This window comes from Alosa pseudoharengus, unplaced genomic scaffold (genome assembly GCF_046254945.1).
Source record: "Alosa pseudoharengus isolate Yale_2024_CS ecotype anadromous, Long Island Sound unplaced genomic scaffold, YU_APseudo_1.1 YU_APseudo_1.1_scf_2, whole genome shotgun sequence".
Classification (NCBI taxonomy): Eukaryota; Metazoa; Chordata; class Actinopteri; order Clupeiformes; family Clupeidae; genus Alosa; species Alosa pseudoharengus.
Window position 1 is genome coordinate 15,752,199 of NW_027468663.1, and position 19,950 is coordinate 15,772,148.

Below are 19,950 nucleotides of genomic sequence, written 5' to 3' on the forward strand. Positions count from 1 at the left end.
TTCGCTGGCAGTCTTTGGTCTCATCAGTGTCGATTCTGGCGAAAGGTTTATTTGACATTTGAACTCAACAGCCAGGCAAATGTATAACACTCATCTGTGCTTCTGAATCAACGTGTTGATTTGCTGGAATTTTGATTGGCTCAGTTTGAGCCAAACTTTCCAGAGCCAGGGCTGTAAACACACACACAGAACCTCTGCATCTAGAATAGCCTTGCCTATTTTGACTTAAGTGTAACCTGACTGGTGTGCCCTCAGTCAAATAACATGCCTGTAAGTGCAGGTAGTGTCACAACATATTTTTCAAAAAGTGAGTGTCCCAAATAATGAAGAATCTTACTATGCGGATCAGTGAGCGTTACAAATGTATTGTTCAACCAAAGATTGTTAAACCTTTATTTATGGGGCCGGCCAGAGAATGCCTAATCTGTAGACGGGTTTATGGGCCCCCCTCAGTCAAATAGGCTACCAGGCTTACGCTATGTCTGGGGTCCCTGATCACCGTTAGGTGTGGGGAGTGAAACTTGGCAAGGTTATGTCATGTAGGTCTTATATCTGTCTATCTCTTTCCACAAAACTTGCCAGAAATAATAATTTAAGGGGTTATTTTAAAAAATGAAATAGGCCTAATGCTTCCATTTGAAAGCTTTGATAATACCAGAGAGTTTGGGTTCCGCAAATGCCTATTTCCTGTTTGTATAGGCTACTTCACCAGCATTGGTCACGCTTGATTTTCCGTGTTGAAACCATAGACCTCTTTCAATTCACTGGAACAGAGACACAGCCTCAGAATGCCATATCTGTATATCATTATTTTAGGTAAGTTTGAGTTATGTTATGAATTATATGATTTGATTTCATTGGTTGTTTTAACTTGTTCTGTGTCTTTATTTGTTTTTCTAAGATAAATAACAGAAACCTCCATTATATGTATTACCAGGCTACTGGATGACGTTGAGGCGACTAGAGGCCTTCGAGATGAGAAAGGTTGATCTGGGAGGTACAATGGAAATTGAGTGCAATATTTCCTTCCATCATGACATTACTTGGTTAAAGCTGAACGATGGACAACCGCCTATTGTGTTGATGGTTACTTCGGTCACAGACGGAGAGATAACTGTTGTTTATCAAGACAAACATCATGTGAACAGTATGGCCCATGTTAAGAGAAGAATTGTGGCAATGACAATCACAAATATTCAAATCAATGACCTGGGTCTATACTACTGTACAAGGGTAAAGGACAAAGTGTTGACGTTTGGGACAGGAGTACATATATATGGTAAGAATGCTTTCAACAACAGCTTGTGGTGGCATGAGGGGGTTGGAAGTGAAAAGAGCTTTTATTACTTCAGGATACCCATCTATGACTTGTCTTACAGCTTTTGGAAATGAAATGGAACCACCAAATTCGAGCCAAAATTATAACAGATCAGTGCGCTCTGTACATTGTGAACAAGGTAAGTGGTTCTCAACAGACCTGCAGACACTCCTAATTAAACCTATTTACAGGAAAATAATGTCAGTATTAAAGTAGATACACTTGCTATAATGTTTAAAATATAAAGTATCTGGTGCAGTTGAACTTTGGCATTTATATTTACGACTTGTACACAACAGTGATTTCATTTTTATTTGTTAGTAGGACCTGCACTGCCCTCCACTGGTGCTCATCTCTCTCCCTTTGGCTTGGTCTACATGGCTGTGTCGGGCTGTGGGCTGCTTGCAATGACTGGAGCTGTAATTGTTGTTCACCTCCAAACCAAGAAACAGCGAGTTCACTGAAAGGAAAGGTTCCATATAATGTACATCATTTATTCAAAGTGGACAATATCATACAATACTTTATATTTTCTTACTGACACCTGTACTGCTAAATCATAATCATTGCTAAAAACTATAGGCCTAAATATTTGAGCCATATTAAATATGAAGTAATTCTATATTATTTGCCATAGTTTTTTTTATGGTTTTACTTGGATATACATTTTTAAAAAAAATAATTATTCTATAAATAATTTAATTATGCCATTTGCTCATTGATTGATTTTGTTGTTTTTACTTTTTGTAAGTCACCTTGGGCAAAAATGTCTATTGATCCCAAAAAAATCTGCTTGAAAAGGCTTTGTGGAATAGGGCATATTTAGTTGTTTTAAGGCACAACAGTCCTGTAAACATTTCATCAAATTCAGTAAATTGTTTTCCATGGTCTTTTCATGTGTGTGTGTGTTAAAATACTAAGGTGTTTGGCTCTGTAAGTGTGGGACAAGCATTGTGGCATGGGCCATCAACAATTCCAGCCTGTGAGCAGGTTACTTAAGCACAGAAGGGAGGCATATAGTTTGATTGATTGTTGATCTCAAATATCAAAAACCTTTTGCCATATGACATAGATAACCTTAAAACAATGATGTAGATGCCATCTGAACATAAAGTTTGTTCACAAAATGGGAAACCCCTGGCATCATGGTCAATCACAGTCCAGGGGCACAATGCCTAACATTATCTTGGGGCATAACAAGTTTTATTATTGTAATTGTTTTGTTATTGTATTTTAAGTGTGACAGGTTAAGTCCCTTTGTGTTTTGTTGGTCTTGTGCTGTTTGTGGTGTTGTTTTCGGTGCACTCACCCAATTCCAGATATGGACAATCTGTCTTTGTCTGACATATTCACTGTGAATGAACAGGTTCAGCACTAGTAAACACGTCTCTGGAATAATCACAGGCCTAGCTTATCTAGTGGAAAAACGGTCTTGATTCACATAGGCACTCACATCAACCATCTCTACTCGTTATAAAAATGTATGGATGTGGAATAGATGTAAGACAAGACTCATTGTACTCTTGGGAATCACAAACATTCTGAAATATCATGGACAAATGGTTGGTGTACCCATAAAAAAGATGATTAACTATGGAATAGTAATGTTTCAAACAAAACTTTTAAAACTTTTTCACCTTAATTAGTTTAACACATGTACTCAATCTTGTATTAAGTAGGAGACAATGGACATAAATGGAGATAAGTTGCTCTGCTGTTTGGCATCACTATGTGCACCATAAATATGGAACAGAGAAAGCAAAGGAAAGAGTTGTCCGAAGAGATCAGAAAGAACAACTTTTTGGACAAGAGTGCACACCCTGGAGGAATCCACTGTTGAAAGACGAACATAAAAAAAACACAGATGGAAACTAGCTTACATATTGTGAAGTCACAATCCTGGGAGAATTTGGGCAGACACAATGAAAATTGAGCTTTTTGGCAGCTCACAGACAAAAAAATTAACCTTTAAACACCAAACCTACTGTGAAACGTGGAGGAAGCTTGGCTATGTTTTGGGGCTGCTTTTAGGGCTGAAACGATTCATCGAGTTAATCGAATAACTCGATTACAAAAATTACTCGAGGCAAAAACCCTGCCTGGAAGCCTCGTTAAATTCCTATGACGCGCACTATACGCGCAGGGATCTGATTGTTCCACAAGGACCGTTGTTCAGGAAGCACACCACTAGCGCGTGAATCGTGATAGACATCAAGCATCTGAACCGAAAACATCTACTCCATGCTGTTTCACCAAGCGTCAATAAAGTAGCCTAGGCTATTTATCATCTACGTAGCCTATAGCCTACATTGATGTTGGCTGATTTTAATCACATACTGTATTTGTAGCGATGTCGTGATATAATGTTTAGCTTTGATGTTTTTAAGAAGTAAACTTATTCACGTTCAATTGCAAGACAATATGCCTAAAAAATAACCCCTTCTTATACACACATGCATGCACCCTCATCTTCCCTCACGCACCGGCGTGCACACACACACACACACACACACAGGTTGCTAGGTTACCATAGCAAATAGGCTCACCCCAGAAATTATTTTTTAGTAGCCTAATGGTAGGCTATTTGTTAGTAGCCTAATGGTAAAATTATTTGTTAGTACCCTAATGGTAAATGCTGCAGGTGTAGAAATCTACATAAAACGGATATTTACTTTGATGTCAGGTCTAGATTACAGCATGAAACTTGTGCATATTAATAGCCTACTGTAAGCCATTGGTTCCAACGGAGATTTTATTTGGGTCGCCAGCATAGCCTAGCGACAATTTGTGTTGTGTAATAGGCCTAGCATAGGGCCTACCTTATATAGCTTATAGTTTGTTAACAGTCACGGTTTTGTCATAACTCCCTCTATGCATTTTTGCATTTAGAATAGCTCTAAAACCGGGGGGCGAACACGTCGCAGGGGGGGCGCCAGTGCGTGGATATCTCAATCGCAAAATTAAACAATATTTCTATCGGGCGCCTACCATGGACTAGGCTGGGTGAAAATCAAAAGATTGCGTCAAAAGATTGAGCTTAACCATTGACCTCATGGTTGCAAAATGCAGGGGAACATGAATCAGCATATTATTTGCACAAACAATAACGGAGAGTAGCTCTTCAACTTTGCCCGTTAAAATGTGTATGAACAGTCTCGCAACGCATTTCATGAAGGCCCTTTGGACATGTCAGTTATTTGCACCACTGGGAAAAACGGCATTTTGTTTTAGACTACTGGTATTTCATTTGTGCATTGACAATAAAGCTGAATATCATTTGAACTAGATGACTAAACTTATGCATATGTAGAAGAAGAAACATTCACAAAAATCCATGACCTCTCTTCTTGATAGCTGTTGAAAACTGCATGGAACTGACAGGGATTGTTTTGTTTAATAATAAATAAATAAATACATTATGCTGCTACCTTCTGCTTTTCCCAAATACAATGTAGCCTACAGGTGTACCTTTCATCAGTCCAGTTGCAATGGATGGACTGTGATGAACTGCCCTACTTGTGATTGTTTAGAGATTTTAAAGGTTTTATAACAATGTTACAGATTTTTTGGCCCAGAAACAAATCTATTCACCTTTGCAGCGCCAGTAGGCTACTTTGTGTGCGGAATGTGTGCAAACACACATTCCAAACAAGCATACACAAAAGTTTCAAGAGTGGGGAATGGAGTAGAAGATGGAGACAAATTCATTAATATGATTTATTTTCGCGGAATGGATGTGCAGGACTGAGCGGCGGTCATATTTTGTACCGCTACGCGGTACATCTAGTTTTGAAAGCGACAGCTATTTGTACGCCCATACATGTGTGCGTGGATGTATACGACGTAAACACCCTCACTGATGTGTGTGAATGCTTCTGCGTCGACACAATGCAGTTGCCTTTACGTCGGCGTAAACCTTTCAAAGTTTTGTGTCTCTTATGTCTGCGTCGCTCACCACCGCAAAGGTTGTTAGAACGAACTCCTACTGCTGCTCGTGGGCGATACGAAGTGTTCTTTTCAAAACGTTACTGGCAGATAGACAGTTTACAATCGGATAACCCCGTAATTGTAACCAAAATATGTCTGAGTTTATTTGCAAAGCTTATGTTAGCGAACTAGTATGATGCTACTACCCACAGGTTGCTTGAAGCAGCCGGCTCAACACACAGAGCGAGTTCACCATTCACAGTTATGTGCATAAAGTTAAAGCAAAAACATAGCCTACATTTTTAAAATAGTTTTCTTTGTGCATGTTGATTAACTAATGACAGCCTACTCTTGTCTGCTCCACATTTTCGTAGTCTAATTCTGCATAGAGTTAATTTAATGATGGTAATGATTTAATGATGAAATATTGCTGAGTGTTGATGAAATGGTGGCACGGCCTATCGGTTGTACTGACTCCTTCACATTTTCATGACCTAGCCTAATTATATAGATATTGTAGTACTTTTTTATATCAGTCTTTGAAAACTGAAAAAAATGTCAATGTCAAAAAATCATTTTGAGGAATGAGGATTAAATACTGGACATAGATTAAATAGGCCTATTGCTGTTTTTCCTTTGTCTCCCTCACATTTTCATCTGTTCTTACGACTAGTAAACAAAACCATATGATTTACTTAATGTTATACAAGAACAGAATAGAATTGAACAGAATTGAGTTCAGACTTGAGTTCGGTATTTTGAGTCCGGCCCTCCTCAACAGTCCCAGTTTGTCATGTGGCCCCTTGGGGAAATTAGTTGCCCACCCCTGGCTTAAGGCAACAAAGAAAGGCTAAGAAAAACACAGTGAAATATTTTAAGTGACCTTCTATGAGCCCTGATCTGAATCTTACCTCTATGGATATTTCCCTGAATTTCAAAAGAAGAGATCAGAAGTACATGGGTAATTGTTACTCAACCAATGGCAGCCTGACAATATTTCACTTCCCTTTTCAGAGAAAAATTCTAAACAAAAAAGATCACAAGGAACAAAATATATGTAAACATTGATTTACTATTGCCAAAGACACAACAGCATTGTCTAGTTCAGCCAAATAGCTTCAGTTTAAACAAGTTTAATTATTTTTGTAGATATCAGAAAACCAAAGGGAGAGAAATGGTCTTACACTGGAGATACTGCTAATTTTGTATATGTGTAATATATTTCATTATGTCAATGTAACACTTAATGTAATATTTTCAACAAGCTAGTCCATATCAATGGCCATGACAGAGTTACACACATCTTCTTTTGCAACAGCTTGAATGATCAATGACACCAGCTCAACTACAGTCACTTTGTCTTGGGTCTCCTTGTCCTTCTGCCCTTCATTTAGAGGTAGTGTTTCCATGTGGAGGCTGCTGCTGTGGTTGCTGCTGCTGCTGCTGCTCAGCCAGTGCCTGCTGGAGACGAGTCCGCTTGCGGGAGTAATGCTGCCAGTGCAGGAGCTGCTGCTCATCGATGAACTTGGCGCACTGCGCATTCACCAGCTCCTTACGGAAGTGTTCATACTGCAGTAGTTCCAACATGTGTAGGCTGTGGGGGTACTTGAGAAATTTGGCATACTCCGGCTCTTTCCAGTAAAGCAAGTACTTCAAGTAATTCACAAACACCTTCTCGCGCAGATATCCTCTTTGAGCAAGAAAGTTCAGGTAATTGGGGTTGGCCAGACACTGAACGAATTCCAACTCTGATTGAAACCGGTTCCTCGCTTGTTCGTCTGTGGAATACAGTCACACAATCACATAAATAATTCATTACTGTTAAGGATAAATCAACAACTATAAGACAAATACAGGTGACAGGGCAACAGGGCATGTCATTGTCTTACATGGTTTCCTAACATTATTAGGGCAGTTAAGTGCGCCACATACTCGACGCCATAGACATATGCTTAGAACGTCTAAGACAACTAGTTAAAAAAATAAATATTACTATTTTACGTTTGCCTCCCAAACTCGAAATGCTTCCAACACTTCCAACATTCTAGTAGCCTACGACGTCCACTAGGCAAGCATTGTGAATGTCGGAGCTGATTTCAAGTGTAAGCGAAGGTTTGGCAGCACTGAATCAGGGCACAGCACGGGTCAAGATGCTAGATGTTTAGGGCTGCAGCTATCGATTCTTTTTGTAATTGATTAATCTAGCACTTTATCGATCGATTAATTGGATAATTTTTTTTTGCATTTTTAAACAACCAAAACAAATAATGCATAACAAAAATGACATGGCTGTAAAATGATCAAGCAGTTGGCACAGAGGTATTTATTCTAACTCCAACATTAGGCTACAAAACTAAGCCCATTTATTGCAATTTACCCATTTAGTGTTTATAAGTGCCAGTGCCAACAATTAAATAATGTTCAAAATGCTCTCTGTAAAATTGCAGCCTCTTGTGCATGACTTAGCTGTCCATACTATGTTGTGAAGTGCTGGGAGGGAGAAGAGGGAAAGCAATATGTAGGCTATTAATATGCACAAGTTTCATGCTGTAATCTAGACCTGACATCAAAGTAAATATCCGTTTTATGTAGATTTCTACACCTGCAGCATTTACCATTAGGGTACTAACAAATAATTTTACCATTAGGCTACTAACAAATAGCCTACCATTAGGCTACTAAAAAATAATTTCTGGGGTGAGCCTATTTGCTATGGTAACCTAGCAACCTGTGTGTGTGTGTGTGTGTGTGTGTGTGTGTGTGTGTGTGTGTGTGTGTGCACGCGTGCGGTGCGTGAGGGAAGATGAGGGTGCATGCATGTGTGTATAAAAAGGGGTTATTTTTTAGGCATACTGTCTTGCAATTGAACGTGAATAAGTTTACTTCTTAAAAACATCAAAGCTAAACATTATATCACGACATCGCTACAAATACAGTATGTGATTAAAATCAGCCAACATCAATGTAGGCTATAGGCTACGTAGATGATAAATAGCATAGGCTACTTTATTGACGCTTGGTGAAACAGCATGGAGTGGATGTTTTCGGTTCAGATGCTTGTTCTTTTCCTTTTTGAGTATGTAATGATCCTAAAACTTTACTTGAAAACTTTAGACCTTCTCTGCCATTTATGGACACCTTGACTCCGCCATCGCGCCAGCTATGTATCACGATTCACGCGCTAGTGGTGTGCTTCCTGAACAACGGTCCGTGTGGAACAATCAGATCCCTGCGCGTATAGTGCGCGTCATAGGAATTTAACGAGGCTTCGAGGCAGGGTTTTTGCCTCGAGTAATTTTTGTAATCGAGTTATTCGATTAACCCGATGAATCGTTATAGCCCTATAGATGTTTCAATTTTATCATGTCTGACATCAACAAATATTCCCTGTATGTAGTTGGCTTGCATAAAATTAGCAGTGGCTATTCAAAATGACATAAAAATGATGTGCAATGATGTGCAATAAACTGACACTTTGAATAACCCAGGGCTTCTTTGGACTTTGAATAAACAAACGACAATTCCGACTGCAAGCGATAGGCTAATGGTCCCGAGTTTATGATGATCATGAGCATCTTTCTGCAATATATTCTTCTATATAATTAGGTTATTCAATAGGCTAAACATACAGCCTTACATCAAATATTTAGGCTTATTATGTCATTTGATAAGTTACAGATGAGTGGCAGACAGAGTGTGATGTCACTTATAGGCTACCAGAGGTTGTTGAGTCACATCGTTGCAAATTTTATTTTCATTTTGCAAAATGGTTTGTCTTCTCCATCAGGAAGTTATTCAATAAGCTTAACAATAAACATATAGCTTTAACTCAAAACGGCTGTTAGGCTTATTTCATTTTGATCTGTAAAAATGTCATATGCAGTCATGCCTAAATTCTGCTTACTGAACATTAATTATAGTTTAATATATTATAATATAATATTCAGTATTCATCGAAAGATGAATAATATAATATTCAGTATTCACTGAATGTTTATCTGGAATGATGTTTCCCCCTTCATCATCCTATTTTTAAAGCACACATTCCTGCGGGCATTGAGCCATCATCGTGTTTTCTACAGGAATGGCATATTAGTCAGGGGGCCTATGTGGTTTCTGTGGGATTGAAATGTTAATTTTTGGAGAGTGGTTGGACTGTCTTTAGAGGTCATTGAACATGGAGAAAAATGATGTCTCCATTTTTTTTAACCTGTTTTAACCCTATTTTTGTGAAATTGTATATTTCACTATAATTAACACCATAAATATTGCCTAAATCACTGGCTATGTTGAATAAAGTTCACAAAACAGTTATTTTATTATTTTCAACAGTATGATTGTATGTCAGTATTATGATTGTATGTCAAACAATTAGAGATAAGATCAATAACCAATCAGTTTCACCAAATACACATACTCCATTGCTGAAAGATAGCAAAATCACTGAATCACAGATGAGACCTCAAACAACATTTAATTCATTTACATATACACAACATATTAGATCTCACCTCCACAATGTCCTCATCAAAATCTACAACTAGTCTACTAAACCCTATTTGTACTCACCTTCTTAAGACTGGTCTCCCCTTCCTGGATAATGTTTTGCTCTAGATTATAAATAATTCTGTCAGGGCATGTGTGGGATAATTTTTACTTTTCTCATTGAATGTTCCAACTAGGATGGGGGGTTGTAAACATTTCACTGTGGGTAACCCTCAGGATGGGGGTTTGTAAACATTTCTTATCTCTGTTAAAATACCAGATGGCTAAGTGATTAATGGAGGGTGACAACTTGTGAGTTTCCATGGGTGTGGGGTAAGGTATAAGAATTGGCTTCACCCACAGATGTGTGGGCTTGTTACTTTGACATTTCATGTGTGTAACATGCTCCCGGCGTCGTGAATAAAGCTGCAGTCTCACACCAGTTGTCTTGGATTAATTTTGACCACACATGTACCACAGTCGTTTAAGACATCTGTTATTAAGCTCTCCCTCAAAAAACCTAGCCTTGTATCTATACTGGTCCTCCTGGACCTCAGCGCTGCCTTTGACAGCATAGACCATGACATACTACTTAGGCTTGAAAATTTGATAGGCATCAAAGACTCAGCACTCGCTTGGTTTAGATCATACCTTCCTAACCGTCAACAATTTGTACAGGTCCATAATAAACCATCTACTCAGATTATGGTAAAATATGGAGTGCCTCAAGGCTCAGTACTGGGGCCCCTGTTGTTTAGCAGATGATACATAACTATACCTCTCCATAAAACCTGATGAATTAACCCCGTTAGCCAAACTTGACACATGTATAAGAGCTATAAATACATGGATGACGAATAATTTCCTGCTTGTGAACTCAGATAAAAAAGAAGTCATGGTTTTAGGTTCAAAAAGATGAGGGATATCCTATCCACATCACAGGCTACATATAGTGATCTTACACTGACCTCATCCACAAGTGTTAAAAACCTGGGAGTTATAATTGACCAGGACCTAGCACTAAGTAATCACATAAAACAGATCACCAAAACTTAATTTTACCATTTAAGGAACATTTTAAAGATAAGGAAGTCCTTCTCCTTACCAGATGCCAAGAAATTAATGTTTTGTCATCTCAAGGATAGACTATTGCAATGCTATTGCAATGCTATTATGCTGGTTGTAATAATACCTGTCTAAAGAGCTAACCGTTTATTCAAAATGCAGCTGCTCACACACACAAAAAATATGAACATATTTTCCCCATCCTAGCATCTTTACACTGGCTACCTGTTAAAAGTCATTGACTTCAAAATATTACTTATAGTTCTTGGTTGTTTGCCTGCATTGAAAGAGGACACCTCATGAAGAAGCTCTTTTGTCTGCTTCTGACAGAAGAAGCACTTATCTATGCTGGCAGCAGCTGCTGCTGAACAAGTGTACAAAGTCCCTCTAGATGGACTTGATGCAGTTGCAGGTGTTGCTGCAGGTTCAGAAGATGGTCTACCACGTCTTTTCTGAAGACACTGAGTCTTGCCTGCTTCACATGATTTCTAGTAGCGAATCTTAGCATGCTGCAGATGCTCACTGTTACAGGTGGATTTGTAGCAGTTCCTGTGCCAAACTGCTTTGTTCTCTTGTAAGATAACTGCACTGTAACAATGTAATCGTTGGCTGATCTGTGATCCCCATCTCTATACTCTCTCATGGACAAAAACAAGAAATTTGGCGTATGTCTCTAGTGATGGTTCATTCACCAGTACACACATATCTGCCACTGGATACATAGCCCAAAATCTGTTTCTTTTAGAATATGTGTGCCATCACCTGACTAACAGAAAGACACACCTCAGAATATAACCTAACTAGACTGTGCCACCATGGACTATGAAAATGTGCTTGCTCAAATGTAGAAGGATAGAAGGTCACTAATATCACCAACAATGAAGAACAGAGCACTATGTGCTTCAGGTTATTCTATATTCTAAATTCTATCACTGCCAGCTATCATCAGCCAACTGTTAAGGGATGGATTACTGCATGGGCCTACCGGGCCCAAGCCCAGGGGAGACAAGGAGTCAGGGGGCCCAAGCCATTGCATGGAATCATTGCCTCAATATCAACACATCATATCAACATATAGGCTATGAATCTGATTGAATTAAAGTATTGGCCATCCCCAAAATGCACCAGAATATAGGAAATCACATCAAATACATTTTTTAAAATGTCCCCCGCAACAATTAGTGGGTGGCCCTTAATACATCTGGGCCCAGGGGCCTGAAAGTTCATAATACATCCATGCTGGTAGTGTCTCACTTTCTCTTTCTCTCTCTTACACACACACACACACACCTGTCTGTTTGTCTATCTGATCCTTTACCCTTTCTTTTCATCACACTTACATAAGCTACGGAAGGCCTTACAGACTTCAGCTGGTACTATGTAAAAGTCTATTAAGTCTATTAATCTTGATTTAACAGAGATCTCTGCACTTTGTGCTCTGAATGGGTGTAGACAAGAACTGACAGAGCAGGCTAGGCCTACACTCAAGAACACGAATAGGCATGAATTGATTGTATTGATATTGAAGTATTATTTTTTTAGCGGACAATTTCGAGAATTTTAGGCACAATTTCTTGTTAAAGAGATCATCAGCCTAAAAATGTTTTATAATGTTGTATTGTTTATGTGGCCCACTTTTGCACACCTTGTAGGCACCAAACCCTATGCTATAATACCAGCAATGTGAGGTTTATGGACAAAACACCATATTTGACCTTTTCTGAATTTGACCTTTGATTTGGGTCCTTCAAAACCTTCAAAAAAAATGGAGACATGTTTTTTTTTACTCTTAAGAACACCTAGAACAAAGATATAATAGTCTCCAAAAATTAACATGCGAATCCCACAGGCCCCCAAATTAGACACATAGGCCCCCCTACAATACGGCATTTCAGAATGTTTGTAAACAATAGGCTCCAAGATCCTTCCGGGTGGCAGAACGCAAGCGGCTTCCACTGACCTTACATAGTTAAAACATTGTTGTTGATCAAAGTTGAAACAATAACGAAAACGTGTTGTGTTTGGGGTTGTGCCGCCAGATATACAGCAAAAAGTGTAGGGTTTTTATCGATGTCCTTCAGAAAGAAAAAAAAAATATCCAGCGGAACCTGTGGGTGAAGTTTAAAGCTAGTGGACGTCGTCAAAAGTAATGCTGCAGAGGAGATGGCAAGACTGCCTGGTGGCGGAGTAGCCACTTCTTACATCTGTATCCGATCCGAGCAACAAAAACCCGATCATAGACTTTTTATTTAGATAGCAGGGAAATACACCATCTAACAGATTGTAAGTCAAACAGCAACAGTCACTAAAATAACCACTCAATGGCAGGCTGAGGTTCATTTACACATAGGCTATAGTAGACTAGCCTAGGCTACTAGATAGATAGATAGATAGATAGATAGATACTTTATTGATCCCTAGGGGAAATTCAAGGTCTCAGCAGCATACATACAACTATATATAACTATGCATTTAATTTAACGTTATTGCTATCTCCTTAGGGCCGTTTGCACAAAGCACCTTAAGTTTTGTCCCTTTAGTATCAACCACGGAGATTGTTTGTTTGCTAATTTGTGCTTGCTTTTCTGAGGATGCAGATGTTGGTCAATACGGGACTGTCCAAAATAATAGCAAGCTGTTTGCACATATTGTTGATAAAATCAGATAGTGAATGACGCATTACAAATCTGAGTAGGCCTATAACTAACTAATTCATTTTACGATGTTAGCTATAGTTATTAATGCACCTACTGTAGGCTTATCAATAGCTAATGTTAGCAATGAATAACTCAACTGGTAGGCTACGTTCAACGGAGTTGTAACTAGCTTGCTAAAGTTATGCCGTAGTCTGCAACCCAAGCTTATGATCTTATCTTACCTTAATAATTTTCGGTGACATTTATCCATTCATCAGTAAAGCCATATATAGACATGAATTGAACAATACTAGCTAGTTAGATTTTATCCTGACTGTCATCAGGGCACCAAAATAAAAAATGTTTTTTTTACGTTTTGCCTGGCGAACCGAACCTCGTGTGGTTATTTAGGCTGCTAAGGTCGTTTGTGCAACGGAATTTCTTATAAGATAAGAAAATTAGAAAAACTTAAATACTTGAGGGAAAATGATAAGGAAACCGAAGTAGAATACTTAAATGTGTTTGTGCAGCCGATTTTATTTTAAGGGGGCCTTAAATCAGATTTTAAGGGAACCTGAACAAGGTGTTTTGTGCAACCGGTCTCTCATGTTATAACTATGTCTGAATATCCACCACGTCTGTTTTTGAATTAACTTAGCCTACCTGTTGAAATGTATTAGGCCTAGGCTACGGCCGACGGCGGGTTCCCCAAGCAATTTACCTCACGTAGCATTTTCATCATTTGCCTTTGATTTCGACTGACACTTCACTTCGTTCAAACTACGGGGTAGAGTGGACGCAGCATGGCTAGAGACACGTATGACTCATTGCATATTAATGAGACTTCCCATAACCGTATGAATATGAATGAGAAGTCCCGTAGCACCCCGCAAGACGAAAATCATTCATTCAAGCCATTTACTCTGTTTTCTTGATTGCTCTGCCCTGGTCAAATGACATGGAAGGGTATGTTTACTAGTAGTGCCAATGGAGAATGCTTCAGCTTTTGCCACCCAGAAGAATGTATATTGGTATTGTGACGTCATGGTAAATTCTCGTATATGTTTGAACTGGCACTGCACTATTCACAATAAGCGCCGTCGGACACACGAAATATTATTTGAATGAATGGGGGTCTCAGACTAGCGGTGTGAGGAAGGACAATTTTGCTGGATTGCGTGACGCAAAGCTAGCTTCTAACGTTTAATGTTTTGCGCAAAATGGGTTTCATCACATTTTTGAGTGAATGTTTTATAAATATCGTTACTTTTTTTTAATGCAAAGGAAAGAGAATGTAGAAGATATTCTAGCCTCTACGAATGTAATCTAGCACACAACAGAGTAGCTAGGCTAAACTAGGTTGGTTGCTAGCTCACAGATGTAGCAGAAAGCAAAACATTTAGGTCTAGAAGGTTTTAACATTAGTCTACAGTCTGTTTGAATGGTTTCACGACAACATGAAATCATAGACAGTAAAATAAAGCATGAAATAAGCCTAACGTTAGCAAAACTTACCTGTTTCCATAATGTCTAACATTAACGTTAGATCCACGTTACACAAAGAAAGATTTTAACTGAACGTTGAGTTACACACCCATATCCAGAGTTAGGTCATTCTTAATTAGCAGCTAATCCATTTTCATTGCTGCTTCTATCTAGAACGCTAAATAATGCTCATAACTATCAATGCCTTTCGAAGAGATAAGTCTTCAGATAGCCACAGTAGAGAAACTGAAGCGACGATGACGTAAATATCAATATGGCCACTAAATTATTCAAAATAAAAGCACACGGTTTTTTGGTCCACTTATCAACCTTTTCATTTACTAGGCCTACTACATTGGGACTCGTATCAACGATAGGCTATCTGAATTGATCTGACAATGATTTACCCAATGTAAGGGATTACCTTAATTGAAATAAATAAATAGACAGACAGACAGACAAGGCTACTTTATTCATCCCGAGGGAAATTAGGCATCATCTTATACAACCGTAACACAACAAACACACACACGTTATCTCATACATAAAAATCACTCACAGAAATTTAAAAATGTAAAGAGTTAAACATTTGTGAAGTGATTACAAAGGTCTGGTATGGACTGGCCATGTGATGCAATGACCATGATGAGGTGCTATGGTAGAGTGTGTGCAATGGTGGTAGTCCAGAAGTGAACAGTGGCTTTGTTTATTATTAAATATTAACTACTATGAAAAGACAATAATATAGACATAATAGAATTGCTTGAAAACAAGAAAAAAATAATATATAGGCTACTTTAAGAGCGATATTCCTTGAATTTTCCCCTTGGGGATCAATATCTATCTATCTATCTATCTATCTATCTATCTATCTATGTAACAGGGAATAAGTTGGTATGACCACAGTCCAGATTGTGTAGGAGGGCTAATATAAGGATATAAAGGATACAAGGATACAAAGAGGTTTATTTGTCACATACATAGTAATATAGCCTGTCACATCACCCCTATTCTTTCTTCAGCTTCACTGGTTACCGGTTCTGTCCAGAATCAAATTCAAAATTCTACTTCTCACTTTCAAAGTAATGACCTTGCCCTTCCTTACCTCTGTGACCTTCCGATCCCTTGCACTCCATCCCGCTGCTTCATTCATAACCAGAATCTCCTCACTGTCCCCCGCACCAGACTCCCCATGACTGTCCCTCCTTTCCTTTCTTCAAAGCTCTTCACATGACCTTTCTGTTTCAGGAACACTTCTTATCTTCCGCCACTGCATAGACTGTCTTTTTTTTCTGTCTTGCATTGTCTTGCTCTGATTTTGTAAAGCGACCTTGAGTTTGAGAAAGGCGTAAATAAAACATATTATGTATTATTATTCTGTCCACAACATGCTTTCTCCACATCAAAATATATTAGTCTCTTTTTTTAAATCGAGGCTTTCTGTAGAAATATTGGAGAAGTGCTTCTTCCTTCTTCAATAATAGTGCTCATTAACCTACCATTAACCAACCGTTCTATTAGTTTAGCCTATAGATGTTAATGCTATTGGTCCATAATTTCCTACAATTTGGGTTGCTAGCGTCTTTTCCTGGTTTCCTAATAGGGAAGATAACGGCCCCATTCCAACCAAAATTAATCTGTCTTTCCTTTATTATAACTTCAAAAGCTTCTAACGTTCCTTACCACTCAAATGATAACACACATAATCCTGCCCCAGAGCTGACTTCTTGTCCAATGCGCTATTTAATTCTCAGTGTGAATGGTACACTTATATCCTCTGATTTGTCTTTTCTCTGAATGAATTCAGCATAATCCCTTTTTGTTTCTGCTTTGCAGCTTTTCTCTTCTTCTGACAAATTAAAGGAATTAGTATCCAGTGTGCTAACCATCATTTCTACTTCCTTTAAATTTGGTATAGTAAAGAAAACCTATTTCATCTAAAAGTTGCATTCCGAATACTGCCTCCAGTATGCTCGCTTAGTCTGATGTAACCTTTAGTTTTCCCTCACTAGGCCTACTGCCTGTAATTATTTATATTCAATCAAATGAGTTCTTTTTAAAGTTCTGCACACTTAATTCCTGTGCTTGACTGCCTCTTTACATTTATCATCCCACCATGTAACTGCTTTCCTCAGAAGTCTTTTTTTAGGAAGAGCGACCATTGCAGTCCTATACCTTTCTTGAATCAATCTAAGATTATTGTCATTTTCTTCCACAAATCTTTCCCAATTTGCCCTTTTAAAAATTCATCTCCTATAGGCCTATATTTTCTGTAAGCAAGGAAATCTTGATATACAGTAATTGGGTAGGCCTACTTTTTACTTCCTGTTGTCCCCCTTTCATACATCCCACTCACTTTGGTACCATTCTAGATATTAATGTCAAATCTACAGACACCTTGCTAGTATCTATCCTGGTCTTCTGACCATCATTCGTACATAGGCTACTGAATTATGTGAAGGACGGCCGCCGACGTAGCCTGGTTAGCACGCAGACCTTCTCAGTTGTAACTGAGTGGGTCTGGAAAGGGTTCATTGACTTACGACTTCCAGGGCCTGTGTTTTAGGGACATTGGAAATGGGCTTCAATGGCCTCTCGGCCAGATGGACATGCGGAGAGAGCGAATCCCACATTTTATGTTGTGGTGGCCGGCCACCTCTGGCCACCACTTGGTGGCGCCCCAGCATGTTGCTACTACCCACGGCAGGTTGCTTGAAGCAGCCGGTTGTCAACACACAGGGCGAGTTTACCAATCACAGTCCTTGCAGTCAGTGTTGCCTCAACGCGAAGTTACAGTTTTTTGGAGGTGTACTTCAAGTGATGGTGTAGGGTTCGGAGGGGGCAGAAGCATGAAGCATGAATTTAGCCTTAGGACACAAACATTTCTAACATCCAAACATCTAACATTCAAAGGTATGAATGCAATTAAGGTAGCCAATACAGATTTTTATATTCACTAGCATTGCTATTGGGGATGATAGCATTCAAAAAACATCACCCTGTCATCCCTAAACCTGTGTGGTATAGGAAATTAGGGGCTCCATAGAGCATCCAAGAGTTAGGCTACACAATTGAACTTGACCGACTGTATTACAGACCATAAACGATTAGTGGTTATTAAAGCAAAGGAGAGAGATGAGGTTATTGGTGAGTGGTGCCATGACAATCCTGCAATATTGCCTATCAGAGCACATTATAAAAATGTCCTCTTGCTTTTGGTACAAACTGATGAGTGAGGTCCAGATGGGTTTGAGAACATCATCGATGCCATGCAAGACAATTAAAACAGTGGCCCCACTGTTGCAACCAGAGGAGCAGGAGCCCTGGCATTTAATGTAAAACCTGAATTGTCCTCATTAAAACACTGATTGTTTGTTCCTTTTATTTTATCAGGTTGACAGGCCTCAATGAACAGTGGACAGTGATCTACCTTTAGACTGACACCCACCAGACATCACCTGAAACTTGATTTATCGTTATAAATATCTTCAGGCCTAAGTTGCAACACACATTATATTTACACTAATAAACATGCTGTTTTCTCTGGAATTTATTTGTTTGACAGTGGTGGTACGGATTTCCAAATGTATGGACAAGCTAAATTTTACAATTTAAGTGAACCAGCTGATATGAGATATTTTAGAAATATATATGTCATTTGAAGAAAATAAAGGAAGGTCACATCATAGTGGACACCCGGGTGGGACACTCGGCTGTAGCAGGAAGTTATTTGCCTCCGCCTCGTCCATTAAAGGGACACCAGACAACGTTTTTGTGTTAATTACTCATCTTTGTAAGTCTGTATATGGTTAAATGACTCATTACAGGGCGAATGAAGACTCTCGCCCGCCCCTACTGCCTGTAGGAAGAATATCCCGCTTGCAAGTTCAGTGTATCGTACCCGCCGACAGAAGCAGGATCAGTTTAGGCCTACATCCTGCATCCACAGCACAGAGGCAGGCTAACAAAACGCTAGTGATTGTTGCAAACGTGTGTATAATGGCAGAGCCGGCAAAGAAGCAGCGAAAACCCTTGACGGAAGATGCAAAGAAAAGGAAAAGAGCTTCAGAACGAGCGAGGGGGAGTTTCGTAGAGAAAAAGCATCAGGCTTGCCTGGTGTCCCTTTAATTCCGTATAACGGGACAACTAGCGGTGGTTACTTAATAGCCACCCACCAGCCATTCAGAAAAGAGTATTTATTGGGGTGATAATTTAATTTAACATCTCCTCTATTAGGGTACCTGACCATTATCACCTGTCTTTTCCCCCCCATAATGTATTTTGAGCACCACACCATTTTTATATGGTGTTTTGGCATTACATTTGGCACTGATTGGGTGAATTCAGGTAGCCTAATCTGGGACAATTTTTGCAATTTTGATATCAACATAGTCTACCTTTCTGTAATCCCCAAGATGTTTTCTAAGGAAAACAATATCATACCCAGAGGAGACATTATATTCCTTGCACCAAAAAACAAAAAAATGGCAAGAATTTGATAATTTGGGCATGATAAAAATGTCGCTTGCTAATCTGGGACAATCAAATCTAATGGAATATATATTAGATACTACCATACTTTATGGTGCTACTTTGAAGCTAATTTATAATGGGAAAGGCTAGCTACCCTAGCAATAACCAGACTTTTAGTGTTAACAGACTGTTAAACAATGTCTGATCTGCAGTCCATAAATGCCATGTTTTAGTTTATGCAACTTCATTAGTCCCTATGCATATTTCCCTCATTTAAAAACTTTAAATGACTGTCCCAGATTACCCAAAACATGTTGTCCCACATTAGTAAAATCATTTGATAAAGTGAAACAGCCAAATATATTGCATATGCATATATGGTATTGTCTCTTGAACAGACCACTAACATAAATCAATAAAAAATAAGGAACCTTGTTTTATTTATGACAAATTTACATCCTTAACATTAACCTTATAAATCTAATTTATGACCACTATCTTCTTATTTTCAGCTACTACTACTTCCACTTCCTTTGATTAGGATACACCGCGCGCTGTCTC

At 38.8% G+C, this 19,950-nt stretch overlaps 1 protein-coding gene and 1 long non-coding RNA gene across 3 annotated transcripts; one reads left to right on the plus strand and one right to left on the minus strand.

The window, feature by feature from the left end:
- Positions 1-603: 603 nt before the first annotated feature.
- Positions 604-2,208, plus strand: LOC143135083 (uncharacterized). Of its 2 annotated transcripts, none has more exons than XR_012988789.1 (4): positions 604-816; positions 938-1,279; positions 1,380-1,457; positions 1,643-2,208. It is a non-coding gene; the product is annotated as an uncharacterized LOC143135083 (long non-coding RNA). The 2 variants fall into 2 exon arrangements; XR_012988788.1 differs by having other exon boundaries at positions 605-816; positions 1,640-2,208.
- Positions 2,209-6,297: 4,089 nt separating this feature from the next.
- LOC143135084 (mediator of RNA polymerase II transcription subunit 31) lies at positions 6,298-15,162 on the minus strand. Its single transcript, XM_076295808.1, has 2 exons — positions 14,947-15,162; positions 6,298-7,023 (listed from the first exon to the last, which is right to left on the minus strand). Exons 1-2 carry the CDS (start codon positions 14,966-14,968, stop codon positions 6,632-6,634), a joined length of 414 nt encoding a protein of 137 aa, XP_076151923.1. The 5' UTR covers positions 14,969-15,162; the 3' UTR covers positions 6,298-6,631.
- Positions 15,163-19,950: the final 4,788 nt, after the last annotated feature.

Excerpts from the sequence above, each read along its gene's own strand:
- LOC143135084 (XM_076295808.1), bottom strand. The coding sequence starts at position 14,968 with ATGTTAGACATTATGGAAACAG. Across the intron at positions 7,024-14,946 it reads GTTAGACATTATGGAAACAG|ACGAACAAGCGAGGAACCGG; the intron begins GTAAGTTTTGCT and ends TGTATTCCACAG.